At 39.2% G+C, this 25926-nt stretch overlaps 1 protein-coding gene across 3 annotated transcripts in view; it reads left to right on the forward strand.

The window, feature by feature from the left end:
- NYAP2 (neuronal tyrosine-phosphorylated phosphoinositide-3-kinase adaptor 2) overlaps positions 1-25926 on the forward strand; it is a 240673-nt gene that overhangs the window by 181760 nt on the left and 32987 nt on the right. For all 3 annotated transcript variants that reach the window (XM_080669908.1, XM_080669907.1, XM_080669909.1), the window contains 2 exons: positions 8027-8233; positions 19111-19214. In XM_080669908.1, the coding sequence (XP_080526034.1) occupies positions 8027-8233; positions 19111-19214 (311 nt within the window). The remainder of the gene's footprint in view (positions 1-8026; positions 8234-19110; positions 19215-25926) is intronic.

The following is a 25926-nucleotide window of genomic DNA, read 5'->3' on the forward strand; positions in this document are numbered from 1 at the left end:
TTTTTTAAATATATTTTATTGATTTTTTACAGAGAGGAAGGGAGAGGGATAGTTAGAAACATCGATGAGAGAGAAACATCCATCAGCTGCCTCCTGCACACCTCCCACTGGGGATGTGCCCACAACCAAGGTACGTGCCCTCGACCGGAATCAAACCTGGGACCTTTCAGTCCACAGGCTGACGCTCTATCCACCAAGCCAAACCGGTTTTGGCTGAACTTTTTTATACCTGTAAAATTATTAGGATTCTTTGCATATTCTGTTATACTTCAATGTGCCTCATTTATTTTGTTATTTTATGAAATACTAGAGGCCCATTGCACAAAGATTCATGCAATAGGCCTTCCTTCCCCTGGCTGCCGGCACTGGTGTTCCTCTGGCACCTGGGACCCAGGCCTTGGCTCTGGCCGCAGCAGCCAAGCCTTGAGGCATCCCTGCTCTGGCTACAGCGGAGAAGCCAAGCCTCTTCAGTCTTCAGTCTTCAGTCTTCAGTCTTCAATCTTCAGTCTTTGCTCGGGTTGGAGCCTTCAGTCTTCGCTCCATGCCTGTGTATGCAAATTAACCCGCCATCTTGTTGGGTTAATTTGCATACTCACTCCTGATTGTCTGGTGGGCGTCGTGGAGAGGTACAGTCAATTTGCATATTTCTCTTTTATTAGTGTAGATTGTGCTTCATCTAATTATTAAAACTAGGGTTTTACCCCATGTGCCTTCTGAACATGAACATGGACTTTCCAATTTTATTTAAAATCATGAACTCTCCAGCTGCCTGAGCTATTATTCTTTCTCTATTTATATTTAGAGAAGGCATCCCTTTGATGTTGGAATTGACATAACTGACCCAATGACAGAGTTCACATGAGAGAGAAGCAATAATTAAAAAAAAAAAAACCAACAAGTAAAAATTGCCCCTGCACCCTGGTGCCCTTTCACTGTGGAGACATGGAGACTTTGCCCTATTTTCCCTGGAGACTCAGGAGATGGAATAATAGACATATGGGAGAGGACTCCAGTGTTCACCTGGACTTGTAGGTTGTCTGGCCATGATCAGCTCCAGACAGTATAGTTTGAAAAGACACCATGACATGCAATTAGTGTCCAGGCCAGGGTGACCGGGAAAGTAAGAGTTCTACATCTGTATTCTGAAGAAGACTTGGCTAAGGAGCGACAGTCTCCCTCACTGTGGATTCTAAAGGGCGTTTACTTAAAAATAGAAAGACTAGTTCTGAGTTGCTGCAGAAACAGGACTACCGTACCAACAACCAGCAAATGGTGGTTCCTGGAGGGAGGCTGACTGGAGCTCTGTATAAGAGCTTTCTAGCAATTAAAGATGTTCATAGTTGGCCAAGCTTTCCCACGAGGAAAGCTCCTCTCTCCCAAAGGCAGGACACCATCTCAGCAAAGATATATACACACACCTTGCTTTTCACATTGCTATTGTGGGCTTCCTAGGTCCCTTTCAGCTCTAAAATGTGATGACTGAATCTAATACCTATCTGATAATGCAATTTAGTTCAATGCCTCTTTCAGCACTTCAAATGTATTGTCTTTTCGCCTAATTAATCCACCTTGATCACCTTTCATTGTTTTCATTGTTTAGCATTTGGAATAGGACTTTTATCCTGCTGATTATGCCAATAAGAGGGGACAATTCAGGAGCATTCATTGTTTCCACAGGAAGTTCAAATACTCATCAGCAACATGAGCTTTGGTATCTGTATTGCCAGGCACAATTAGAGTCCATATTTTGTAACCAACGGATCTCTATTGTGAAAGTGTGAAATTTCAAATACAATAGCAGTCGCAAACCACAGATATAAAAGCCTCTTGTCTAAATTATCTGAATCATCTAGATGTTATAGAAACAAAGAAATGATATGACAAATTAATCCTTCTAAACATTTACTGCAAGAAAATGAAAAAAATAGGATCTTATGTTCCTCTGTGAAAATGGTGTTACTGGTCATATTTCCAAATAATACTTACTTTCTTCAGGGAATATTTTGTTTTCTGCTCTATCATTAGCAAGTTAATTAGAAACATTGTGGGTTAACAAAGGAAATAATGTTGGTTATAGTAATGAATTCATGTTTGTCAGTGAGGGTTATTGGTTCATGCCATGACCCATGTGCTATGAGATTGGAGAGGTGGGAAGAGAGCCTGTGAGTCAGGGCCAAATGTATGGTTAGATCCAGGAGTGAAAGATAATGAGCTAACTTTAACTTTTCCGCATCAGACATGCATGAGTTCATTCACCCTGTCTGTTCTCACTGTGGATTCTATTAGATATTGAGTCTTTAGTCTTAAGAAGCTTACAGTCACATGGCAAGAACAGACATATAAATCAGCAATCACATGACCTTTCCAGCCAAAAAAAGAACAACTTTGGGAAAAGGATAATGCTGCCAGTATTAACACATTGGAGTTTCCCAGAGAGCCCTAAGTAAAGGTGCATTAATACTATATTATTTTCTTTGTTCCTAGAGCTTGGGAGGGATATTTCGGTTGTGGAGATTTTTAAGATTCCTCACTCCGATTTAATTGTTGAGAGAGTGAATGTTTATGAGGAAGAGTGGATTAAAGATTTTGGGAAAGCTCAGTATCAGATGTGGGTCAGACCTGATGATGAAAGCTATCAGACTAGTGAGCCAAGTAGTTATAGTGGCCCAGGGTCCAGGGTGGAAAAAGAGAGTGAGAGGAATGAGTTAGAAGATGAAGAGACAAATGTAGACCCAGAGACAGACAGCAAAAAGAGGCAGAACATGGGAAATATCTGAGAAGGAACTTCAGAGTTAGCAGCATGAGGTGTGATAGATGAGAATCCTGAGGAGAATATTTCCATCATGAAAAGATTGCTCCTGGTCTCTTATTTTTATTTATGGTTTTAAAATTTAAACACTGTGAGAAGTTTAAGACAATAAAGTGCAGAACACACAAGCTTATTGACAAATGTAATACAATAATGCATGCATTTTTCACAGCAAGATTTCAATTCAAGATCTGTCTTCAATGTGAAAAATCAGATTTTAGATGAATAGTCAACCTTCAGTCATTCATTGATGAGCAGAGAAAGAGCTCAATCTATGTAGTTGGCCCTATGCTACACACTGGGGCTGTAACTGTGAAAATAACTTAGATTTCACATAAAACGCTACCACAGTACCTAAGATTGATCTTGTCCAGGAAGGTTTATGTTACTAAAACAATTTTTTTCTAACAGGCTTTAAGAAAACATTGAAATATATGGACATGGATAAATATGTCCTTATTCCTCTGAATAGATGTTTTTGAGCTGTCAAAATGTTTTATTGTATATATTTCTTAGACTAATTGTCCACTTTCCATTTGTCTCTTTTCAACAGTTATTTTGAAGATTTTCTTATTTATTTTAATTGGAAAATGCATAATGTAGGAAGCTGTACCTGAATATATAGGAAACCAGATTCATTCTCAAATCAAGTGCTCAATAAATACATTATTGACTTTCTTACAGATTTTTCAGTTCTTCCTTCTATTTAGGAGAAAGATGTTAAGGTATAAGTCTGACTAGCATGATTTCTTCGATCCTTTTATTCTAAATATGCCAACCAAAATTCAACCTCTGGGACTTAAAAACAAAGTAGGAAGAAAAGAAGAAAAAAAGAAAGACTCCATTTTGTTTTCATAGCTGTGTTGGCATTTTATTTAGTTGAGGTTTGAGACCTAAGTGCACCTCCCTGGTATATATATGCCAGTAATTTGAATGAAAACAAAGAAACTGATGTTGATGGAGGTGTCTTGACACACATCCTCAACCTTTTGTATTTAAAATGTTGTCCTAGCCTTAGCTGGTTTGGCTCAGTGGATAGAGCATAGGCCTGCAGACTGAAGGGTCCTGATTGCTGTTAAGGTCATGTGCCTTGGTTGTAAGTTCCCCAGCCCACATGGATGTTTCTCTCTGTTTCTCCCTCTCCTTTTCACTCTCTAAAATTAAATGGAAAAATATCCTAGGGTGAGGATTAACATACACAAAAAATTGTCCTAATCTGTAAATACAATATTGGACCCGATGTTTGGGTATTTTTTCAATTTGATTAGTTTTAAGTCCAGTGATAGAAGACTCTTTAGTGTGTGTGTGTGTGTGTGTGTGTGTGTAAAATGGGAAATATTTATTAATGATAGTGGAAACAAATATAGAAGTCAGTAAAAATTGAGTATCCCAATTGTTTGTTTAGAATCTGGAAGAGAAGGTGAGGTGAAACATTAGGCTTTGAGACTGTGACATTTGGAAGCCAGAGTACATTTTTCTTTGAAATTGTGAATAAACAGCTTGGAAATAATCTAAGATGTTCTTTTATCATACTTGTTTTATTTCAGTTGACTTAGGGCACCGAAAAGCAAGTTTTGGCTAAATTATTTTGCTGTAATTGTTATGCTGGAATGCATTACTTTAAAAATAGTTTGACTTATATTTGATTTTAGTGTAACTGGGATATAGGCTTATACACAGGCACATTTAAAGACCAAACTTTTTCTGAGGTTGTTGCTATGAGATGACCCTCCTGGTTTAAGTTCTAGCTCATAGAATGATACTCATGGCATGTGCTTACACAGCTGTATAGCATCTTGGAGTTGGAAAAGACTATAACAATGTGGAAATAAACAAAGACCAAAAAATGAGCATAGGTAAAGTCTATTTATTCAGAGCTTGTGACACCAAGGCAGTCAGCCACCAACACTTACCCTTGGCAGGCACTCAAAGGCAGGGAAAAGAGTGAGAAATCTTTATAGTGGGAAAGAGAGAGAGTTTCATATATGCCCCAGTTGGAGACTGTTGGCCTGGGGAAGCTGTAGGCAGGCTAACTAAAAGCAGGGTATCCTATGTGATTAATTTGGGGTATATATTTGACTTTCTCTGGTTTGCTCTACATTGGAAACTGGGTCCAAAATCCTGGCTATTTTGGGCCAATTGCTACACAGTATGGCCTCCTGACTTGGTTGCTAGAGAGAGTAGCCTGACTTGTAGATAGCAGGTTGACTTCCTGCACTGCTACTCTAGTTAATAGCTTAGAGCTCTATTTTTGTATGTCACTGGCAGTTTTCTATGTGTATATTCAGTCTCTCAGTGATCATCTAGTCTAAATGTAGAAAGATTTAAAAAATTCATAAAGACAAATGGCTATAATTTATTTTAAGTTCAATATTGCTTTTAACATGTATGGCACTTTATTTTCAAAATATCTTAAAATGTAGAATATCATTAGATCCTTCTAATTAAAGTGGGGGAGTTAGGCAGAGCTGGTATTATCTCCATCCTATATAATAATAGCCTAATATGCAAATCTACCAAATGGCAGAACAACTGGCAGAACGACTGGTCACTATGATGTGCACTGACCACCAGGGGGCAGATGCTCAATGCAGGCTCTGCCTCCAGCCTGCAGGCCCCAGGCCAGCCAAGGCGGGTGCCAGCGGGGGCCCCCCAATTGTCCCACCAGTCACCCCACAGATTGTCCCTGATCGCCGACCAGGCCTAGGGACCCTACCAGTGCACGAATTTCATGCACCGGGCCTCTAGTTTTTAGATAAGAAATATGAGACTCCAAGAGGAGAAACTGAGTGTTCAGTGACATGGTTCACCAACCCAAGACCATAGCCAGGGCTGCAAAGCTAGGCATCTTGGTTCCTTACCCAGAGCTGCTTATGGCTCTTCCATACAAACTCAGGTAATGGGGAAACAGAGTGTGATATTTCTATCCCATGGCTGAAAGATCATGAGCGTTTGAACCTACACACAAAGAAACAAAATCCAAATCCTCTGAATCATTTCTGTGAATTTTTTTCACTTCAGTCTTTCTCAAAGATCTCTTATTGGAGTGAAACTTTCAATATAGTAAATTTTACAACTTGTGACTGTCAGATAATCAGGTTTTTGAAATTGCAACAAGCTCTGTGCCACTTTAATACACTTATAACACTCACTTGGTTCTCTTGTTCCATTAGGAATGTTGTATTTCCTACACACATTGGAAAGATGCTGGAGGGGTTAAGAAACCTACTAAATTAATTAATTCATTAAATACCTATGGACCAATATGCTAGGGGTGCGGGAGGCACCAAATGAAAAACAAAACAAAACAGACAAACAAAAAATCAGACCCTGCTTTTATTTATTTATTTATTTTTTTAAATATATTTTATTGATACTTTACAGAGAGGAAGGGAGAGGGATAGAAAGCTAGAAACATCGATGAGAGAGAAACATCGATCAGCTGCCTCCTGCACACCTCCCACTGGGGATGTGCCCGCAACCAAGGTACATGCCCTTGACCGGAATCGAACCTGGGACCCTTCAGTCCGCAGGCTGACGCTCTATCCACTGAGCCAAACCGGTTTTGGCCAGACCCTGCTTTTAAAGAACTCAGGGCCTTATGATAAGAGCAAATACATAGAAAAATGATACCCCAGCACAGGGTGGCATATGGGTGGGGAAGGCTTCAGACAGTACTTAAATTAAGTAACCAGGCCTGTGGAGAGTTAACTGAATAAAGACAGGGTATAAGGGTATTTAAAAAAACACACAGCATTGTTTTTGCTAGAGCTGGGATGGAGAAGAAGACATTACAACCTACTTAGTGTTGTTTTTTTAATACACTGTTTGTGGGAAAGTGACAAACTTAGAGAGGAAGGAACGAGAGAGATGGTGGAGAATCAAAGAGTTTCAACATAATTCTGTGGGTAGCAAGAATCTTCTGGAAGGATTTTAGTCAGGGGTATATTATGAGTAGATTTGCATTTTTGGGGTTGTTTTTGTTTTCAAACACTTCTCTATGTCTTTTATAAAATGCTATTCCATGAAATAACATTTTTCTCATAGTAGCAAGGGAACAGCACTCTTTAAACTATCTTTATTACATGTATTTTTAAATACTTCTGTACATGCATTACAGAATGACTATCACAACCATTCTCTGAAATAACACTTGATAATATTTTCATTTTAAACAGATCACATTGGCAATTTGGAGCTTATATTTTAAGGAGTCAAAGCAATAGTTCAAGGGTGATGATTTGAGCTTAAAACATAGAAATTGAAGTAGACATGATACAAAGTAGAACAGAAAAGAGAGCATAAAAGTTAGAAATAAAATATGTAGAATCAGCTGAATGATGGATTTGGGGAATAGCAGTTAAAGAAAAGGAGAGTGAGCTTCAAGCTGGATGATTGGCTGGACAATAGGACCTAATAGTTTAGTGAAAAATGGTGCCAGTTAGTGTATGAAATGTTGAATTTGTGTTTTCCATGGGGACTTATCTAGCAGGAAGTTTTTAGTCTAAAGCTCCAGAGAATGGCCCAGGCTTGTGATAAAATATTTAGAAATCACTAACACCAGACAATTGCTAGTTGAATTCTGGAGGATAAAAATAACAAAAAGATAGAATGAGGGAAACAGTGGTAAGCTAGTACCATGGGGACAACCATCATATAAGGGATGCATAGTGGAAGAGAAGTTATGGATGACACAGAAATGGTGTGAGACATAGAACACAACACAGGAAGATGGGCCATCAAGAAGCTAAGAGAACTGAAGATGCAAATAAGAGAGTATCAAGGAGTTTTCAAATGGCTTTAAAGTGTCTTCTAAATTTGCCTACTCAAAGGTCAAGGCGATATTAGCAAGTGCAGTTTTAGTAGAGTGGCTGGAATGAATTATGTCATGGTGAGCAGTGGAGTAAAAAAGGATGAGACAGTAAAGACAGTGAGTATAAAGAGCACTTTAAGATGTTTTCTTGAAAATGAGCTCAGGGAAGAGTTACTAAAGGAGTCTCAAGATTCACTGAGCTTCCCTTCCCAAGAGAAAGCTCTTTGCCAGCGATACTAACCTGAACTCCTCCCCGTTATATTGAAGTGTTGTTATCTCTAATACACATATAGGTTTCTAAAACTATATTGAAAGCATTTAGAAAATTGTTCTTCAACTTTTTAAAGAAACCTGAGAAGGATTTGACTCTTGTTTAACCACGTGCAATTCTGGTTAACACACAGAATCAACAGAGGAGCTCAAAGTGCGAAGCCACAGCACAGAGCCACTGCCAAAGCTGGACAGCAAAGAGAAAGGACACCATGGGGCATCTTCCAGAGAGCCTGTCAAAGCTCAGGAATGGGATGGAACACCAGGGCCACCTGTGGTCACCAGTAGACTGGGAAGATGCTCTGTGAGCCCCACCTTGTTAGCAGGAAACCACAGCTCAGGTAAGAAAGATAATCTCCCAGATGGATGGTAACTCCTCATGTCTCTGGAAACTGCTTTTATGCAATTATTACTTGGAGAACCATATCCGCAGATATCTCTTTCTACTCGTAGAGACAGCACGAATAGCCCTTCACATAACAGAAGGTAATAATATGTTGGACCACTCCAGGGACCATCGTTCACATGGACAATAGAGTAGTGAATGGTGTTTCTTGGAGCCGTGTGATGCGGCAGCCTTGATAACTCGAAACATCTCATACTAAATTTTATCTAGAGTCAGCACCTAAAGCAGTTTTTTTTTCATTTATAAAGTTCAAGGGATTTAAAGTTCATGCCTCTTTTGCTTCAAAACAGATTTTAAGCAACTTGGAAATTAACAGAAAATAAAATTGAGGATAAAAATGCAACAGAGACGTACTAGTTGGTTTGGCTCAGTGGATAGAGCTTCCACCTGCAAACTAAAGGGTCCCGGGTTTGATTCCTGTCAAGTGCACATACCCAGGTTGTGGGCTCGATCCCCAGTAGGGGGCGTGCAGGAGGCAGCCGATCAATGATTCTCTCTCATCATTCATATTTCTATATCTCTCTCTCCCTCTCCCTTCCTCTCTGAAATCAATAAAAAAATATTTTTTAAAATGTAACAAAATGATCTGAAGGCAATAGAGGGAGTAGATATTAGGAGGCATTTGAAGTGGTGAGCTGAAGAATTTCACCTGGGACTACGTTTCCAAGTCTAAGTCAAAAATAGAAAACTATAATCTAATATACCTTTAAATTTCAAAGTTGAAATTAAAATTTGCAATGCAATTTGCAATGCAATTTGCATTGTTAATAGATAAATGTTATTAAACTTCAATTTTTCAAAAGGAGCATATACTTTCTTTGAACTGATTCATCTATGTGATAGACTTACAAAAAGCTGTCAATTGAAATAAACAAATAATCAGGCAGCTACCTGTAGTTTTCAGGTTTCTATTCCTTAACAGTGTTAGGGCTCTGAAGAAATGACCAATCTTTAATGTTCTTTTCAACTCTAATACTCACGTTGGAAAGCAATTTACATTAATTTAGCCCGTGGTCTCTCTGCGGGTCATGCACAAGGTAAAATTGAAACAGGATGAATAGTTTCTGGGGAAGGGATATTTCTAGAAGAGTACTCAGGAAAAGCAGAACAATAGCTTGTCCATACTTAAAATGTAACTTAAAGCTTTGGTGATGCAGCTCTATAACCAACTTGAGCAACCTGAGTTCAAACCTGGGGGAAGGAATTATGTGAATTTAGCAGAAATTTGAAAAAAAACAACTATACTAATAAAAGGGCAATATGCTAATTAGACTGGACATCTTCCTGATATCCTTCCGACAGTCCTTCTGGACAAAGCCACAGTGGCTACGAGGGCTGGGAGAGGAGGCTGTGAGGGAGAGGCAGCGCTGCGGCCCCTTTTGCAGAGGCGGCGCAGGAGCGTGGGTGACTGGGAGGCGGTTAATACCAGATGCTAAGCAGGGTTTAAATGGGAAATCCAGCACTTCCATTTTGACTATGTTAAGTTGGAAGTGCTCTGGGACATCTGATTGCAAAGATAGCAGACAGTTGAAATTACAGGTCTGGAGCTAAAGAGATTTAGTGGAATTAGTGATTAAGAGTAAAGACATTTAGAATGGTTAACACCATAAGACTAACTGATTCTAAACAAGGAGAACAGGAAACAGAGGTGAAGGAAACTGAGATTAGACCTGGGGAATCCAAACACTTTAATGTGTGAGCAAAGGATGAAGAACTTGTGAAATAAATGGAGATGAAACAATGAGATGGTCCCCAATTCACTTTTACTGAACACTTAGTAATTTGCATAAAAATGGGTAATAGGTCTGTGACACTGTGACATGAATCTTTCAAGAAATTCAGAGAGTAAACAGAATTTATAATGAACTTCGACTTTCTCCTACTGAAAACTCCGGAAGCATCTTTTTGGCTTTATGGCATTTAAATCTCTCCTGAGTCTTTTCAGCTTTGTAGAGCAGTAAATTGTTTCATGACCAGAAGAAATGACATAAATTTCTGGAGTCCCTCACATTCTCCACCTGAGATTATGAAGGTGGTAAACAGAGGTGAATGAAGGACCTATTTTTATTGCATTTTTGATAAAGACGTTTTTGAGTCCACATTCAAAGAAATATGAAAAGTAGGGACAAATGTATAGTCATTTACATAAGTCAGTGCAAGTCAGGGTTTCTTATGTGAAAGTGAAACTATTGATGTGACCACTCAAAAGTAAGTGTGCATCACACTTGAACTTTTAGAACAAGTCAATGGCTCCCAAATATAGCATCACACTTATATCTATCGAGTCTACCCTTATACCAGTTTTGAGGGGGAAAAGTAGAAAATGAAAAATGTTTATGTTTTGCAGTTTTTGTTTCTCTGAAAAGAAAAACACGAATATGTGCCAATACTATTCTAAAAAATGCCATAGTTCCACTAGCAAAAATGTATCCAATAAAATATCAAATATCTGAAGTTCACATACCTTGGATATTACTTAAAATGTACTTGAAGAGTGCTCATCAGAGGGTCTTTGTCTAGAACAAATAACTACATGAATATGGAATTCTGTGCTTCTGGGGGCTCTTTTGGAACAGAAGGGAATGAATCCTTTACTCTTTCTCCTTCTCTTCACACTTCCTGGTAATTATTGTCTCCTTGCCAGTGGGCCACTGAACTACTAGTCCCCTAGGGAAATACACTAGCGCTATAACAGACAGCCCTCCTCCCAAAACAACAGAGGAACTCAACTCCACACCTTACACTGGAGGGCAAGGAGATTCCACCTGCTCTACCTATAAATCCCCACCTGTCTGTCAACTTTGCTTCTGACACTTGCATTTCATCTCTCTCTCTCTCTCTCTCTCTCTCTCTCTCTCTCTCTCTCACACACACACACACACACACACGCACACACATACACACAAACTGCTCTCAGTCGCAGACTATTGCTTTACCAAAAGTGGTTTAGCCACTTGATAATGTTGTTCATAACAGCTCTTTTGAGGAATGGAGGAATTGCTGAAGTAAAACAAATGAGTGTGTCAGATCTCAATTCTAATTAACATTGCCACTGGTTGCTGTGGCACATTATTAAACTCACTGTAGTTAGTAAGTGAGGGATTCCCTGAAGGGTGATTCTTGAAGGCGATGGTGGACTGGGGACCCAAAAGCTCATGAAAATAATGGGTGAAAGTGGAAATTATAAAAGTAAGTATGGTATTGACAAAAATTCAGAATTCAACAACTGGGTCACTCAACAAATAGTTTCCAAGCAGCTTATATCTTGCTCTGTAATGGTTTTGAGGAACGCACACACACACACACACACACACACACACACACACACCATAATCTATATGAAACCTGGTCTCTGTCACTCAAAGATCTTACTATGCTTCTTTATGAAACAAAACTATTGAATGAAAATTAGATTATAATTAAATGTTATTTTCATTATTATTATATACTGTATTATCTCTCTACCATTGACTATGGATGTACTGTATTATCATTCAAATAACAAAATTAGTTTGGGCTTGAAAGAAATGGAGGATTTGAGTCTTAAACCAAGATTATATCAGGTCTTTGAAAAACTCATGATTATTAACTGAGTAGAAATATACAGAGGGAACTTTCCATATGGGATGAGGGAGGTGAACAAAAGCTGAGATAGATCTCTCCTGACTTGGTCCTGAATGGACTGAAGAACCATTTCTGGAAGTTAACTCAGAAGGCCTTACCTTAATCCAATCTAAAAAAGACCTCCGCCTCTGTGTGTGCAACCTTGTGTGTTTCTGCTGTTCTGAGAAAAAGATCCCTACGGGCTGAGAACTGAGGTACCTGGAGGACAGGCAGGTAATATGAACAAAGTGCCTCAGGAGAGAGGAGAGGTGCTTCCTTCACAGCAGACAGGTTGTGCTTGCACATTACATACTTAAGAATGCCCTTTGCTCTAACCAAGAAAATGATTTTGGCAATTTTTCTTAAAACTTGAAGTCATTTTGGCCTAAGTGATGTATTTCTACATCTGTTAGAAGCATAGGTGTGGGGACGTATTTCTGCATTGCAAGGACATTTTATTGGAAACTGACAAACATCAGGACTGAGTGATGGAAGTGCAGGTGACCTGGAAAGCACAGCGCTCTCTAGGGGACAGAAGCTACTTAGTGGCTGCTGATGCTCGCCATGAGAAACGCTCAACATTCCCAGATTTAAGTTGCATTATGTGAAGTCTCACAATTTTTAAATATAGCTTAGTTTTCAAGAAAACGTTGAATTGAATAATTTGCTTCCTGTGGCCCCAGGCAGCTGTGGACTTCAGTGTCATTTATGGCCCTCAAGGCTGTCATTCAGCACAGTGGGCTCAGGAATCAGCAGGCAGTTCTCACATCTGCTCTCCTTCCCAGTCCTAACTGGGGGCTTGGTTATTTCCTCTGGGAACACTGGCCACGCCCTGTTGCTAGGCTCTGCTCACTATTTTCACACTCCAGAGCTTAAGGCTCCCTTTCTGCATTGTAGGAATAAACACATGGCGGAATTCTCACTTGGAGAAGCTTTGGCGAGCAATGTGAGTCAGGTCCCCAGTAGCCCCACTTTCATTTCTCTGTGGAAAACTGCCCTCTGTCTGCTAGAATTTGTCTTCCCAGAGAAATTGTTTTATTTGTATTCCTCCTAATACTAGTGGTTGGACTTTGAGAAACAAACCAGAAAAGGAGGACTTGGAGTGAGTTAACCAATTTAAATAACAAAAGTGTTTATTTATAAAAGCCGGTTACAAAATAATAGAAGGTAATTATTCTCACATTCCAAAGCAAAAGGCGAGACCACAGAAGCAGAACATGCAAAGGAAGCCATCAGAGTGAGTTTTGCTGTCCTTAAGTGAACTCTCATCTCTAGCCTGTAGCCTGGGAACCTGGGTGCTCAAAGGCTAGAGACCAGATTTTACAGAGACTTTGGAACTGATTTGTGGGGAGATAAGAATCACATTGTTTTCTGATGGCGTCTAAGATCCACTGTGTTCAGGTTAACAGTTAAATGCACACATTTAAGGAAAACAGAACCTGATATAATCACAAAATTTGCTCTAAGATGATGGCAAATGACATTTAATCTGAATTATGGAACTTAAATGTTTCACCTTTGTGGATCATCTAGACCTGTTTAAAATAATGTATTATATTTATATGCCATCTGTTCACTTTTAAAATACTTTTATTAAGTGCTATCATTTTATCTTCACAAAAACCTGTATAGCCCTGGCCGGTTTGGCTCAGTGGATAGAGCGTCGGCCTGCGGACTGAAGGGTCCCGGGTTCGATTCCGGCCAAGGGCACATGCCCGGGTTGTGGGCTCGATCCCCAATAGGGGGCGTGCAGGAGGCAGCCGATCAATGATTCTCTCTCATCATTGATGTTTCTATCTCTCTATCCCTCTCTCTCTCTGAAATCAATAAAGAAATATATTAAAAAAAAAAAAAACCTGTATATCTGTGGGCTGGTGTTATAAACTGATTATTTAGGTCACCAAAATGCCACAGCTCCAGAGGAATCCAGTAAATTATCCAAACTCATTGGTAAAAGTAGTAGACAAATCAAGAAATGGATTTGGGGTTTCTGATCCATAGTACAGCTCTCTCCCCTTACTTCAACTATACTCTGAACTCCTGGGATTTTAAATTCAGGGATCAGATTTACAAAAGTCAGTTAATGTACTACCATCCTAAACCCAGGGAAACAGAATTATGAAGATGACATGCTGCCCACATAACCTTCCTTATAAATTCAAAGAAGTGTTTCTCCACTCTCTAGTCATGAAATTTCTCTGTTCCTGTACCTGAGAGATGTTTTTAACTGATTGTCTGATAGGTCTAAAAGTCCATTTCAAGCACCTGAGCAAGCACGTTACACATGTGGTGTTTTTTTCCTAAAACATAGCAAAATTGTAGATGCTTGTTGTTCTTTGGTTCATTTGATTACTCATTCAGCAAACCTTGAGGACACCTGATTGAACAGGGGATGAGGAGATGACAGATGACCTCTGCCCTCAGGGGCTTATGCCTACCTGCCCATGATGGCACTTGATCTCACCTCCAGAGCCATTTTTGCCCCTAATTCACTGAGACAGGGTTGGACTTGGTGGTCCAGTAGTTTGTAGGCTTTTCTCTAAACCATGTATATCCTTATACCACTTCATGTTATTAGCAAAATGGTCAACGTAATGGGAGATGTCTGGAGTCATGGAATTTGGTGATAGTAACTGATGGCTGTGTGTGTGTGTGTGTGCGTGTTTGCGTGCATATACTAGTACATATGAAACTACTTATAGGTTTTAGGTTAAGGTCTTATATGATTAGATTTATAAAGTCAGCTAAATTATTATTATATACTACTACGTATAAAATATATGTAAATATGTGTATATATGTATTCCCTTAAATTTGACTTCTACTAAACATATGCCTAAACCATGACATTGTATATTAAACAGATACCCTGAAAACTACTGGAAAAAAATACAACTTGACAGTAATTTCATTCATATTAGAGAAATTCTGAATTTCCAACTATTCTTTGATTCTACTGGGGAAGAATAATTAACCAAGCATACAAATTTAGATAATGCAGAGGTGCCTTCACTTTACTGGGCTCTCAATCTCAGTCCTGTCTGAAAACATGATGACAACATGTTGGCATGAGTTTTGACGGTTCTGCCAGCTTCTCCAGTCTTCCACTGCAGGGAACATGGTCCCACCCTCTGCCCTCTCTCAGATGAGTTCACCCTGGTATTGCTCCCAGTTGGCAGCAGTTGGCTTTCTTTGGAAAGGCCTTATAGTCACAAATAATGCCCTTTCTCTTTCTGTGAAAAGCCATTGAAGACATTACAAAAAAAAGGAGGTTTTTTCTGACTTATGCTGGGCTGTTACAGAGACTAGTTCTGGGAAGCTCTGTGAACTGACCAGACTACATCTCAATTAATATTTGCACTGCCATCTACTGTCCACAACAGGCACTGCAATTTCCCCTCCCTGATTTTTTTGTTTTTGTTTTTGTTATTGTTAAATTCAAGACTGGTGAATGTATTTTTGTCTTTTTATTGGAAACATGAGAAAGGTGAAGAAATGAGGGAAATTTCTTTATATTACTAAGAAATGTACAAATAATTTATCTTTTACAATTGCTTTTGTCTTTAATCTATGGTTTAAAATAATTCATTAAATAAATACTTCAAGTCCTCAGGTATCAGTTATCATATCATTCATGAAAAGGAACAAGATAGACAGGATGCCTGTCCTTACAGAACACACAGTTTAGTAGAGGAGGGGCGGGAGGGAAGGAAGCTGTGTGGCAGGGGTGAGACTGCTGATGAGGTTGCCTATGTCAGCTGAGAAAAAGCAATGTAGACTCCATTATATTATAAGCAGAGGAGCTGAAAGACCAAAGGGGCCTTTAAATAATAAAAACAGCGAACATTTCTTGAGACCTTGTTACATGGTGGTCACTTATTACATGACGTAACATCTTTACACTTATTATCTTATTTAATTTGTACAATAATTTCATAAAGTAGGTAACCTTTATTTTGCCCATTTTATCTGTGAGCAAACTGAACCTTAAAGATATCCAGCAAATTGTCCATTGTCATTCATCTGATAAGTTATGAATTCAGTAGCTCTCATGAAAAGCTCCAGAAAAAAGTATGAAGGCAGCTCTCATTGACTGACTTGGGTCACATGTCCATTCCTGAACCAATCAGTGTGGCCAAAGAGTTGGAATGATTGCACAAATCTCAGTCACAGGGCCACTTCTGGAGCTAGAGTTGGAGACAGGCCCTAACGTGGAACCATAAGAACTAAGAATACCAGTGTTATTATTCTCCAAAGGAAATTCAACTGCTATTCCAGAAAAAGGATAAATGTATTCTGGACAGGCAAAAATGAAAGATGGCCATTACCCCTCCTGAATTTTATTTTTAAATAAATTTTTGTTTTATTTTTAAAACATTTACAACCAAAACTTTACTGACAATTTTAGAAAATTTTAGCAAACAGCAAACTTGAGCTATGCAAGATCTTATTGACATTGTTACAAAATTAAAACATCAAAAGCAGACCAGAAAGGAAGAGTAAAGCAGTAATCTTATGATTAATCACGAGGATTTTTGAGGTCCTTTCACTACTACAACACATTTCATTTATGAACATCAAAGAATCAATAACCCAGTCAGTTGTGGCTCAGTGGTTGAGCGTCAAGCCAGGAACCAAGAGGTCACCAGTTTGATTCCTGGTCAGGGCATATGCCCAGGTTGTGGGCTTGATCTCCAGTAGGGGATAAGCAGAAGGCAGCTGATCAATGATTCTCTCACCATTGATGTTTCTATCTCTCTCTCCCTCTCCCTGCTTCTCTGAAATCAATAAAAATATATTTTTAAAAAAGAACTAATGAGTGAACCTTGAAGCTTGCTTTTTATTATAAATGTTGAAAAAGTTCCTTGAGAATTTGCTTGGCTTCCCTCAGGTCTTAGGCAGGTAATAGCTTTTCTTGGACATTGCCATAGAGATTTTTCTAGGAGAAAATTTCCCAATTGGCGGTTCTCATATTCTTTGGAGTTTTTAACATAGCATTTTCCTGTTTCAAATTTAAAAAAAAGACCCCATTGGAAAATTAACTGTGTCAAATGTTACCTCTTAAAAGAGAACTATTGGAGACTCAGAGACTGTACACATACACAGTCCACAAACTCTTCAGTCTTAGGACCCCTTATGTTCTTAAAAGGTATTGAGAATGCAAAAAAGCATTCCTTAATATTTATCATATTAAACTTGAGAATGAAAAAAATATTCATTAAAAATAAAACCATTGTATATTAACATAAATAACATCTTTCATAAAACTGTATTTTCCAAAACTATAAGAAATGGTGAGCAGATTGACATTGTTTTACATTTTTGCACATCTAATGTCTAATTCAGTGGAACATAGATTCTCATATCTGCTTTGGACTCAATCTGTTGTGATATGTTGCTTTTACTTAAATAAATGAAGGAAATCTGGCCTCATACATATAAGTAGTTGAAAAGGAGGAAATATTTTATAGGTATATCATATAATTGTAGGTGTTCTTTAATACTCTTCTAAAAGTCAACAAATATCAGCTTCATATAAGTTAGTTACACATCAATAAACTCATCATGCTCTGTTACATTAAAATACGTTGGTCTACCTTGAACTTTAAATGGATCTTTACCCATACATGATTTATAACGTCATGCTTTTAGAAAATATTGGTTCACTAACTCATGCAAGTCTTCCATATGTTGACACATTCTGTTATAAAAATCAATACAGCACATTTATTAATATCATCACTGATCTCATAAGAAACATCTTTTAAGTGTTAGGATGTTGTCAAGCACACAATGGTGGGTACAAGTTTTTCAAACTTTGAATTTTACTTAAAAGCTCAAATGTATTATTGTCAACAAATATTGTCAATTGTCTTCCTTAAAGCAATAGGCTCCCTTTATTCTTTTTTTTCCCCCAGAAAGTGATGATTCTCATTAAAAGCTAGAGCTTGAAGTTCCTTCCACTGCCTCCCTATCACAGCTGTTTCTGCACTCATTTCTTCTGTAGACATGGTGTCCTGTTTCCCAGAGGGGTTCGAGAAATGCTTGTGGTTTGAAGAATGAATGGTTGACTACCTAATGAGGGATTCAGGCTTAGCCCTTTCCCAGACAGTAATCCAACAGCTTCTAATGTGGGGTCTCTCCACATTAAATCTCCTCCCCACCTTAGTGAGAGTTATAAGTCCATTGACCAACAGAGAAAACACTCAGGTTTCTAATTTGTAAACTGGGAGCATTTATAGCTAACTCTGTAATTCCAAAGAGTGTCTGTGGAATTAAAGACAATTTAAGTGTAGTTCAAACAGAAGCTGGACCATACCAGGCACTCCAAACTGACAGTTAATATAAAAGTTTGTAATGAAAGCAGAGATGTCAGTTTTTTATGCCCTCTTTTCTTCTCCTTTATCAAATATCTCCTGGTAGATTGGAAACTCAACAGTCTCTGTTTACTATAAATTCTGTTTCTTGGGTAAAGGGAACTCTTTCCATCCCCAAATTCTAATCTTCAAAGTCTCCTTCCTCTCAATTGTCTAGGCAGCTCATTTGCGCTTCTTAAATAGAGGAAGAATTAGGGCAATGCTTTTAATTTTGAAAAATGCTATTATTATGAAAGAGTGCAAAAGTCTTAGAAAATGGTTATAAAATGTAAAACAAATTGAGATAAGTGAGAGAAATGTTACATTGAAGACATAATGGAAGTAGTCAACACAAGCACAATGATATAGACTTCAAAATTAGAAAGACAAAGAAACAATGAAAGAGCAGGAAGAAAGGAGGGGAGAAAGAGAGATAAATTTTGGAGAGGGTGAAAGGGCATTTTAGGAGCTAGGAGCCCTATGGACCAAACTGAAAATAAAGCACCAAAAGTCGTCATGTCACTCGCTTTTTCCCCTAATAAGGTGTTGTTGCTCCAGTAATCACTCTATATAAACTAACCATAACTGGGGTAAAATGTGCAAGGGAATGAGGCCTTGGGCTTCACTTCGTGATTTGCTCTTCATGTTCAGGAGCTCAACTTCAAATAAAGCCTCTGTTTTAGAGTCAACTGTTAGGACACTGGTCACCTACCAGTGATTAGCAAACATCAGAAGGAAGAATTTGGTGTATTGAAGGAGTACTTAGCTACACAAAACGGGAGTCTGCAAGCACTGTCATCACTGCCCACACTGCTCCACTAACAGTCGGTCTTTCTTTCCCCCTTGTCGACAGAACCGAAAGTAAGCTGCAAACTAGGCCGATCTGCGTCCACATCAGGTGTGCCTCCTCCATCAGTTACTCCTCTCAGGCAAGCCAGTGACCTGCAACAGAGCCAGGTACCATCATCGTTAGCCAATCGTGATTGACTTCCTGTGATGCAACATGCCAAACGCTTCCACCTCTGTCTGTCCTGTGTTGCTGTAGACGACGTTTGCATTGCTTTTATTTTTCTCTGTGTGTATGGGCCAGGGGGGAGGAGTGTGGCAGTTTGTGTTCTCATCCGAAACAAGAGTCTCTCTTCCCTGCGATTGGTGAAACTTTCTTTGCTGTTACCAAATCGTTTGTGTCTCTGGTTTCCATCATTCTGTAACATAAATGTAGTAAACCTGTACTATCTGTATTGGCTTAGTGGTTCTTTTTAAAAATTCTTTCTCTCTTCCATATTTTGTGTACTTTTATACTGTCTCTGGAAATTTATCAACATTTGATAAATTTATCTACTTTGTTTTATGTAGATTTCCTTTTAAATGTTTTGTCTATGACACTTTCACAGATGTTGTTAATGAATTTGTACATATCTTTTAGCACTTATCCTATTATACTGTAATATTTGTGGCCATTTTACTTTTATTTTTTATTTAGCTTGGAGCATGATTGTAAGACATGTGACTATTGATGTCCTTATGAATATTCATATACCAACTGATTTGGACTGAACATGGCAGCTAGTCTTCTTTCTTAGGCCATAAAGACAAATTGACCAACCAGATAGTCTAGGTATTTACCAAAACCTATAGATTAATAAGGCAATCTTTAAATAAATGACATTTTTCTCTTATACCAATAATACCAGAAATGTTCTTAGAAAGGGATATAAGTATTCATGCATGGTAAATGAGATCTCTATTATCACCTGAGGAAAAGAGACAAAAAATAAAGACATGAGCTGAAATATCATTTAATCCTTCACAATACAATATGTTGCTCTGATGTTCATTTGGCTACATCATTGTATATGGGGAATTTATTATGGGGGAAAATTACTACATGTTACTATCTGTAACTCACTTCATAGGAATTCAAATAACTTGACTTAATTTTTTTACCTTTATTTGTTATTGGTGCTAAATAAGATATTGTCACCCTGAGTGGTATCTCTCTGCGCCCCAGATTCTATCTCTACATTCATAAAACTCTCCTGAAGTAGTAAATTATAAAACTAGGGAGGATACCTCTATGGGAACTGTCCATTAATGAGGATCAAATTGCATATTCATCAATTATTTAAAATGTCAAGCTATTTTTAAAACATAAGCAAAATATTTGCATTTTTTGCTAATGGGAGAAATGGAGCTTTTTAGTAATTTGGTATGGCTTAAATGTGCATAGGATTTGATTTATGAATATATGAGATATCTACAAACACAGAGACAAGAAGCTTCTCTTAGGGGCATATCAAGTGTCACCTAGAATTCCTTGCATCTTATTTTAAAAAGTTAAATGTCTTCATAACTAAATGTTTCTGGCTCAAACATTTGTTGGGTATAAAAGAAGTAGAAACAATAAGACAGTGAATTAATAAACAAATAGCACAATTAACTTCACTAAGATAAACTACCAACTTAGTTGACTAAAAATATTCTAAAAATATCATATTTACCAATTTTTAGTGTTTAAAAAATTGAATTACAGAAAGGATATAATTTTTGCTAGCTGGCAGAGGATTGCATTATTCAAGCAATTGTGCAAGTATGTGTACCTCTCATTATCCTTGGTGTCATAGAGAGGTTTGTGTTATCTTTTTTCTGATTATCTTTATTTTTGTTTTATCCTGAGCCCTTTTAACTCTCAATGAAAGCAGGCTACAAAAGCTTAAACTTCTGGAACAGGAAAAAGATACAATCTTTGTGCCTCTACATTATCAACTCTTCCCTTGCCTGGTGGGATGTTCTTCATTCTTCAAATTATAGCAACATGGGAAAACTCCTCACGTTGCTTGTAAGTGGTGATTTTCCTCTCTGAACAGCAGAAATGCTGGCCCACAGTCATACTGCAGACAGGCTGTCAGGGCTCCAAAGTAGCAGACTGGACTCTGAGTCTCTCTTCTGTGGCTTGTGAGGGTTGTACTATTCACCTAGCCCTATATCCTGGAGCTAAAGGGGTCAGCATGGCTCAGAAGAACCTTGCTCTGCATTCCCATGACTTCTCATTGAACTAAGGTTAATGCCTACTTACTGATGAACCTCTTCTCGCCCAACCCACGCTTTTATCTGAGATGTCTCTTTAAATTACTACCAGGGTGACACCAACCTTTCCTCGGTAACCCAAGGCAATGGTGAAAGATATTTAAACATGTTGATTCTAAGAGTGACTATTCCTACACCAACCAGAATATGGGACACCTAGTTATCAAACAAGCAAACAATTACCCTGGTCACTTTTTAAGCAGTTTTTCCAATGCCAGGATTCCCAGTAAATATTAAAACTCAGAATGCTTACTATTAGGTTAATAGACTTATTACTAGTTAATTAATGGAAAATTCCATGACCTGTTGAAAGCAAAAGCCATTGCTGACCCCTAAATAATTTCAGTGGTGCTAATTAATGAAGCATTTGGCTTAGGGAGGCCAAGCCATTTCGCCACGTTACGACTGATTACAGAGAAGGGACTGTGTTTGCTTTCAGATTGTTCACCTCTTATCTCTTTTCAGTTCAAGTTTTTCACTTATCTCTCCATGTCATGGCTGGATCTTGCTAAGAAGCTTTGCAGGAGGAATAAGCAGAAGTGCCTGACATGCTCCAGCAGAGGTGCACAGGTGGCCAAAGGCGACTGAGGCTAACCTGAGGAGCCCAGGCCAATAATCATTGCCCTCCCCAAAGAATCTAGAGGCAGTTGTTACTGACTGACCACAGGGCGGGCGGGGGGGGGGGGGGGGGGAGGAGGGCAGGGTGTTGGGATTCATAGTGTCAGGCCATAGCCATTTGTGTATAAACAAAGGTGAAGGTAACCTTTGCTGGCCTTTGCAATCTGTTCTGGCTTCTGGTCACTACAGCAGGCACAAAATTTGTAGAAATCTATAATCTCATCTGACCAGAACTTCATAATCTGTAAGAGAAAATGAGCAGCTCAGGAAGGAAGTACAAGTTCTAACGCAATTAGAGATTTCTCCACAACCTACAGCACTCTCTGAAACTCAGAGAGGTGGAGCAGATTTTTCTCTTTGTTCCTTCACGTCTGAATAAATAACAGAGACACAGGTAATTAGGGGAAAGTGACATTTCCTTGGAATTTTACTGCAATGTAGCTGCCTATTTGGGTATTTGTTATAATGCAGATCTTTGGAAATTAGACTGAATTTCTGGGCCTGATGCAAGAAAGCTATTTGCTTTTCTTGGTTATAGAAACAACACTGTATATAAGTCATGTATTGAACTTGGAGCACGTCACTTTCTCCTTTTTTTCTTCTGTAGTAAAAAAAGAGGTGTGTGTGCTTTTATAACTAGTAGGTGATGGTCCTCTGATTCCACTATCTCTGGCTGAGAAAAGCCTGCCTCTACAGTGACTCCCATCCCATTGGGAATGGCACCATCTATGGTCTCCCTACAGCAGGTGAGGGACTGGCAGCTAATGCACTCGGCCTTATGAAAGCCAAGCTTTCCTTCAACAATGGAGCAGCCAGGGTATATGTCTAAACAGAAGTGCCAGCTCTCTGGGAGAAATGTTTCCAGGAATTGTTTGCATTGGCTTTTCTGGGAAGGAAGGAGATGAGAGCCACATCATCTGATATGTGCAGACACTCACACACATATACACACACTCACAATGCACTTGTGGACACTCATACACACAACTCTCTCTCTCACACACACATACACGCACATGCATACTAGCTCACATTCACACTCACGCACACTCATGAACACACACACTTCACCTTTTTAAATAACAGCTCCCCATGTCCAATCAAGGAACCACAGAGCTAAAAGTGACCTAGTGTTGAACTGAAACCCCCTCATTTGCTCCCTGAGGCTTGCTTATCATTCTAAACTGGTTACCCTTAATTTGGGGAAGGAGGTTGGAAAGGCCATCTGTAATTTCCTTTGGGCTTACATTTCCAAGTCTGACAGATCCAAATCTCTTTATGAATCTAAAAATCACCATTATCTCTTATTCTGGGTGCCCTAAGTGTTGTGAGAGCAGCCTCTGCACCCTCCAGGACAGGCCTCGCTTGGGCTGGTCCCCTCGGGGTACTGAGAAGCTGTTATCCAGATGAACAAGCCCAGCTCCTTCCAACCCGCCCTTTAGGATTATTTCTCAAATGCTGATTTCTTTCTATGGCAGCTCTCTAAACGCTCTCCAAGCTCCGAACCCCCCACTGAGCTTGATGACCCCTCTGGGGTGTAACCCCACCTGCCCGGGCTGCCTGCAGAGCAGAATTAAATTCTGTCTTCCTTCAGTCCCCATAGCTCTGTCCACACACCAGCATCAGGCCAGCTCTCCTGGATAATGAGAGAATACATGAGAGTGTCTGTAGCTGAACACGTGTCCAGAGTGTGTTTCTGGATACGAAGAGAAAATTGTTTCCTAGATACGTTTTTAAAATGGAAGATAAATCATCCAAAAAATAGGGATTAAGGATCATTCCATGTGAAAGACTAAGATTTAGAATTTAGGTGGATTCTGTGACGAGGATTGTGCCCAGCATACAGGTGCATGTCTAATGCCCAGACAGTGTATGACACTTGTGATCTTTTGCTGATTTACTAGCTATCTCTCTTGGTAGATGTCTCTCTATATATGCCTGAAAAAGTGTTTTTCTCACACAGTCTGATTTTGCCCCTTTCATTAGTTCTTAATCTCTCTAGAACAGTGAGATGCTTTGATTGATCCCACTGGATCAGTCACACTCTGCCTTGAAGCTTTGCGAAGACTACTAAGACTGTGAGTTCTGGGATTTTATTTCCCAGAGAGCCAGGATATTTGCACAGGGAACTTGTAGGGGTCTGGAGAGCAGGAGGAAGACTCCAAACAAAGGGAGAGACTAAGTATATTAACATAAATACTCAAACAAGGACATAGGCAGGGATTCCAATGTCATCTCCTCAATGTCTGTCCACATGGCTGAATAATGTAACCTTAAAGGGTGTATTCTTATTTAATTTCGCCTTCAATGCATAAGATCAAGTAGAAAAACAAAGCCAAATATTAGGAATAGAGAAGCTTCAAATGTACGTTCCCTTTAGAATTCTCAGGCTACCAATAGCATCGATGATATGATTTGTTTTGCCAAGGCTCCGAGTGCTCAATTCCAGCCGTAAATCCAGTACAGCTAGAATAAGTGTATTACAAGGCTTCATCCGATCAGTTGCATGTACTGTACATTTTCAAATGCTTCCCTCCAGAAGTTCAGGTTTGGTGGTGGAGGAAGAACACAGTACCAGGAAGAGGAAGGAGTGGTATCTATGGTTGAGGGGGCATGTACCACCCAACTTAACCTGACCAAGAGGCCCCTTTCCTACCACCCCATGGGCAAGTGCTAAGCAAACATTTTTGTTGTTGATACGCTGTGATGTTCCAGGTCCTCCTCTCAGACCTGAAGTGAGGGCACTGTGTTTGGACCTTTACCCAACTGGCTTGATTAGATGCTCAGGGTTATAGCATATAATGGAAATGGGGAAGGAGGTGAACAGAAACAGAGCACACACCAGTCAGCAAAAGCTGACTCAAGTCATCAACATAGCTTTCCACCTCACAGGCTACACATAGATTGTCAAATGACTCCCTTTCCCTTCATTCCACATAGAAATAACCTGGCAAGCATTTCCAAGTATGAAAACCCCCAACTGGGAGATATGGAAAATGCCACAAAGTTTACAATTAGTGTCAGCATCATGGTGGAGAAGGGTTTGTCTGCACTGCCTATTGTAAAATAAAGTGCTATGTTCACAAAGATTACGTTACAGAGAAATTGTAGTTATTTGTTATAGGAATGATATTTATCAAAGAGATTAGATTTAGCCCTGTGTCATATGGAATAAATTCATGTTACAAATGGGAATGCCAGTGATTATGCTGATTTATTGCCATGTATGATGGCAGAGTTGCTTTGAAATAATGCAGGTGTCAAACCAACCAACCAACCAACCAGTCAACCAGCCAAAAGCATTACCTATGTGTGCTCTCAACAGTCCCATCGGATTCATTTATAAAATGGTGAGGCTTTAGTGTTTTGTAGGTTTCTCTCCAGTTAGTGCCCTATTTAAAGGGAAAGCAAGATTTTGCTATTACCTTTAAGTAGCAGCCAAACCCAGTAGTGTAATGAAATGTGGCCATTATTTGATTTGCACTTTCATGCCAAGAATTCAGGAACTCAGATTGCTTTCTACAACCGACTACAGTATGGGCTAAGAAATTCTGACATATTAGTTGGCATTGTGTGCCTGTTAATTTTTGTATATTTCAAGTGGCAGAATAGTCAGTCATTATTTAAAGTGCAGTAGTCCCAGTCTCTCGATAATGCCAATACTGAGTAGAATGAAATTAAACAAACCATCCCATTGTCCTCATTGCAACCCTCCCCCCATCCAATAATCTTGCTGTTTATTCACTACTAGATGGGGGCAAACCCATCAGCCCAGCCTGCATCCTTTCCAATCCGGGACCCCTTGGGGGATGTCCTTGGGATCGGGCCTAAATGGGCAGTCAGACATCCCTCTCACAATCTAGGATCACTGGCTCCTAACTGCTCACCTGCTTGCCTGCCTGATCACCCCTAACTGTCCCCCCTGCCAGCCTGATCACTCCTAACCGCCTCTGCCTACTGGCCT

The sequence above is a fragment of the Plecotus auritus genome, assembly GCF_963455305.1.
Source record: "Plecotus auritus genome assembly, chromosome: 5".
In the NCBI taxonomy this organism is placed as follows: domain Eukaryota; kingdom Metazoa; phylum Chordata; class Mammalia; order Chiroptera; family Vespertilionidae; genus Plecotus; species Plecotus auritus.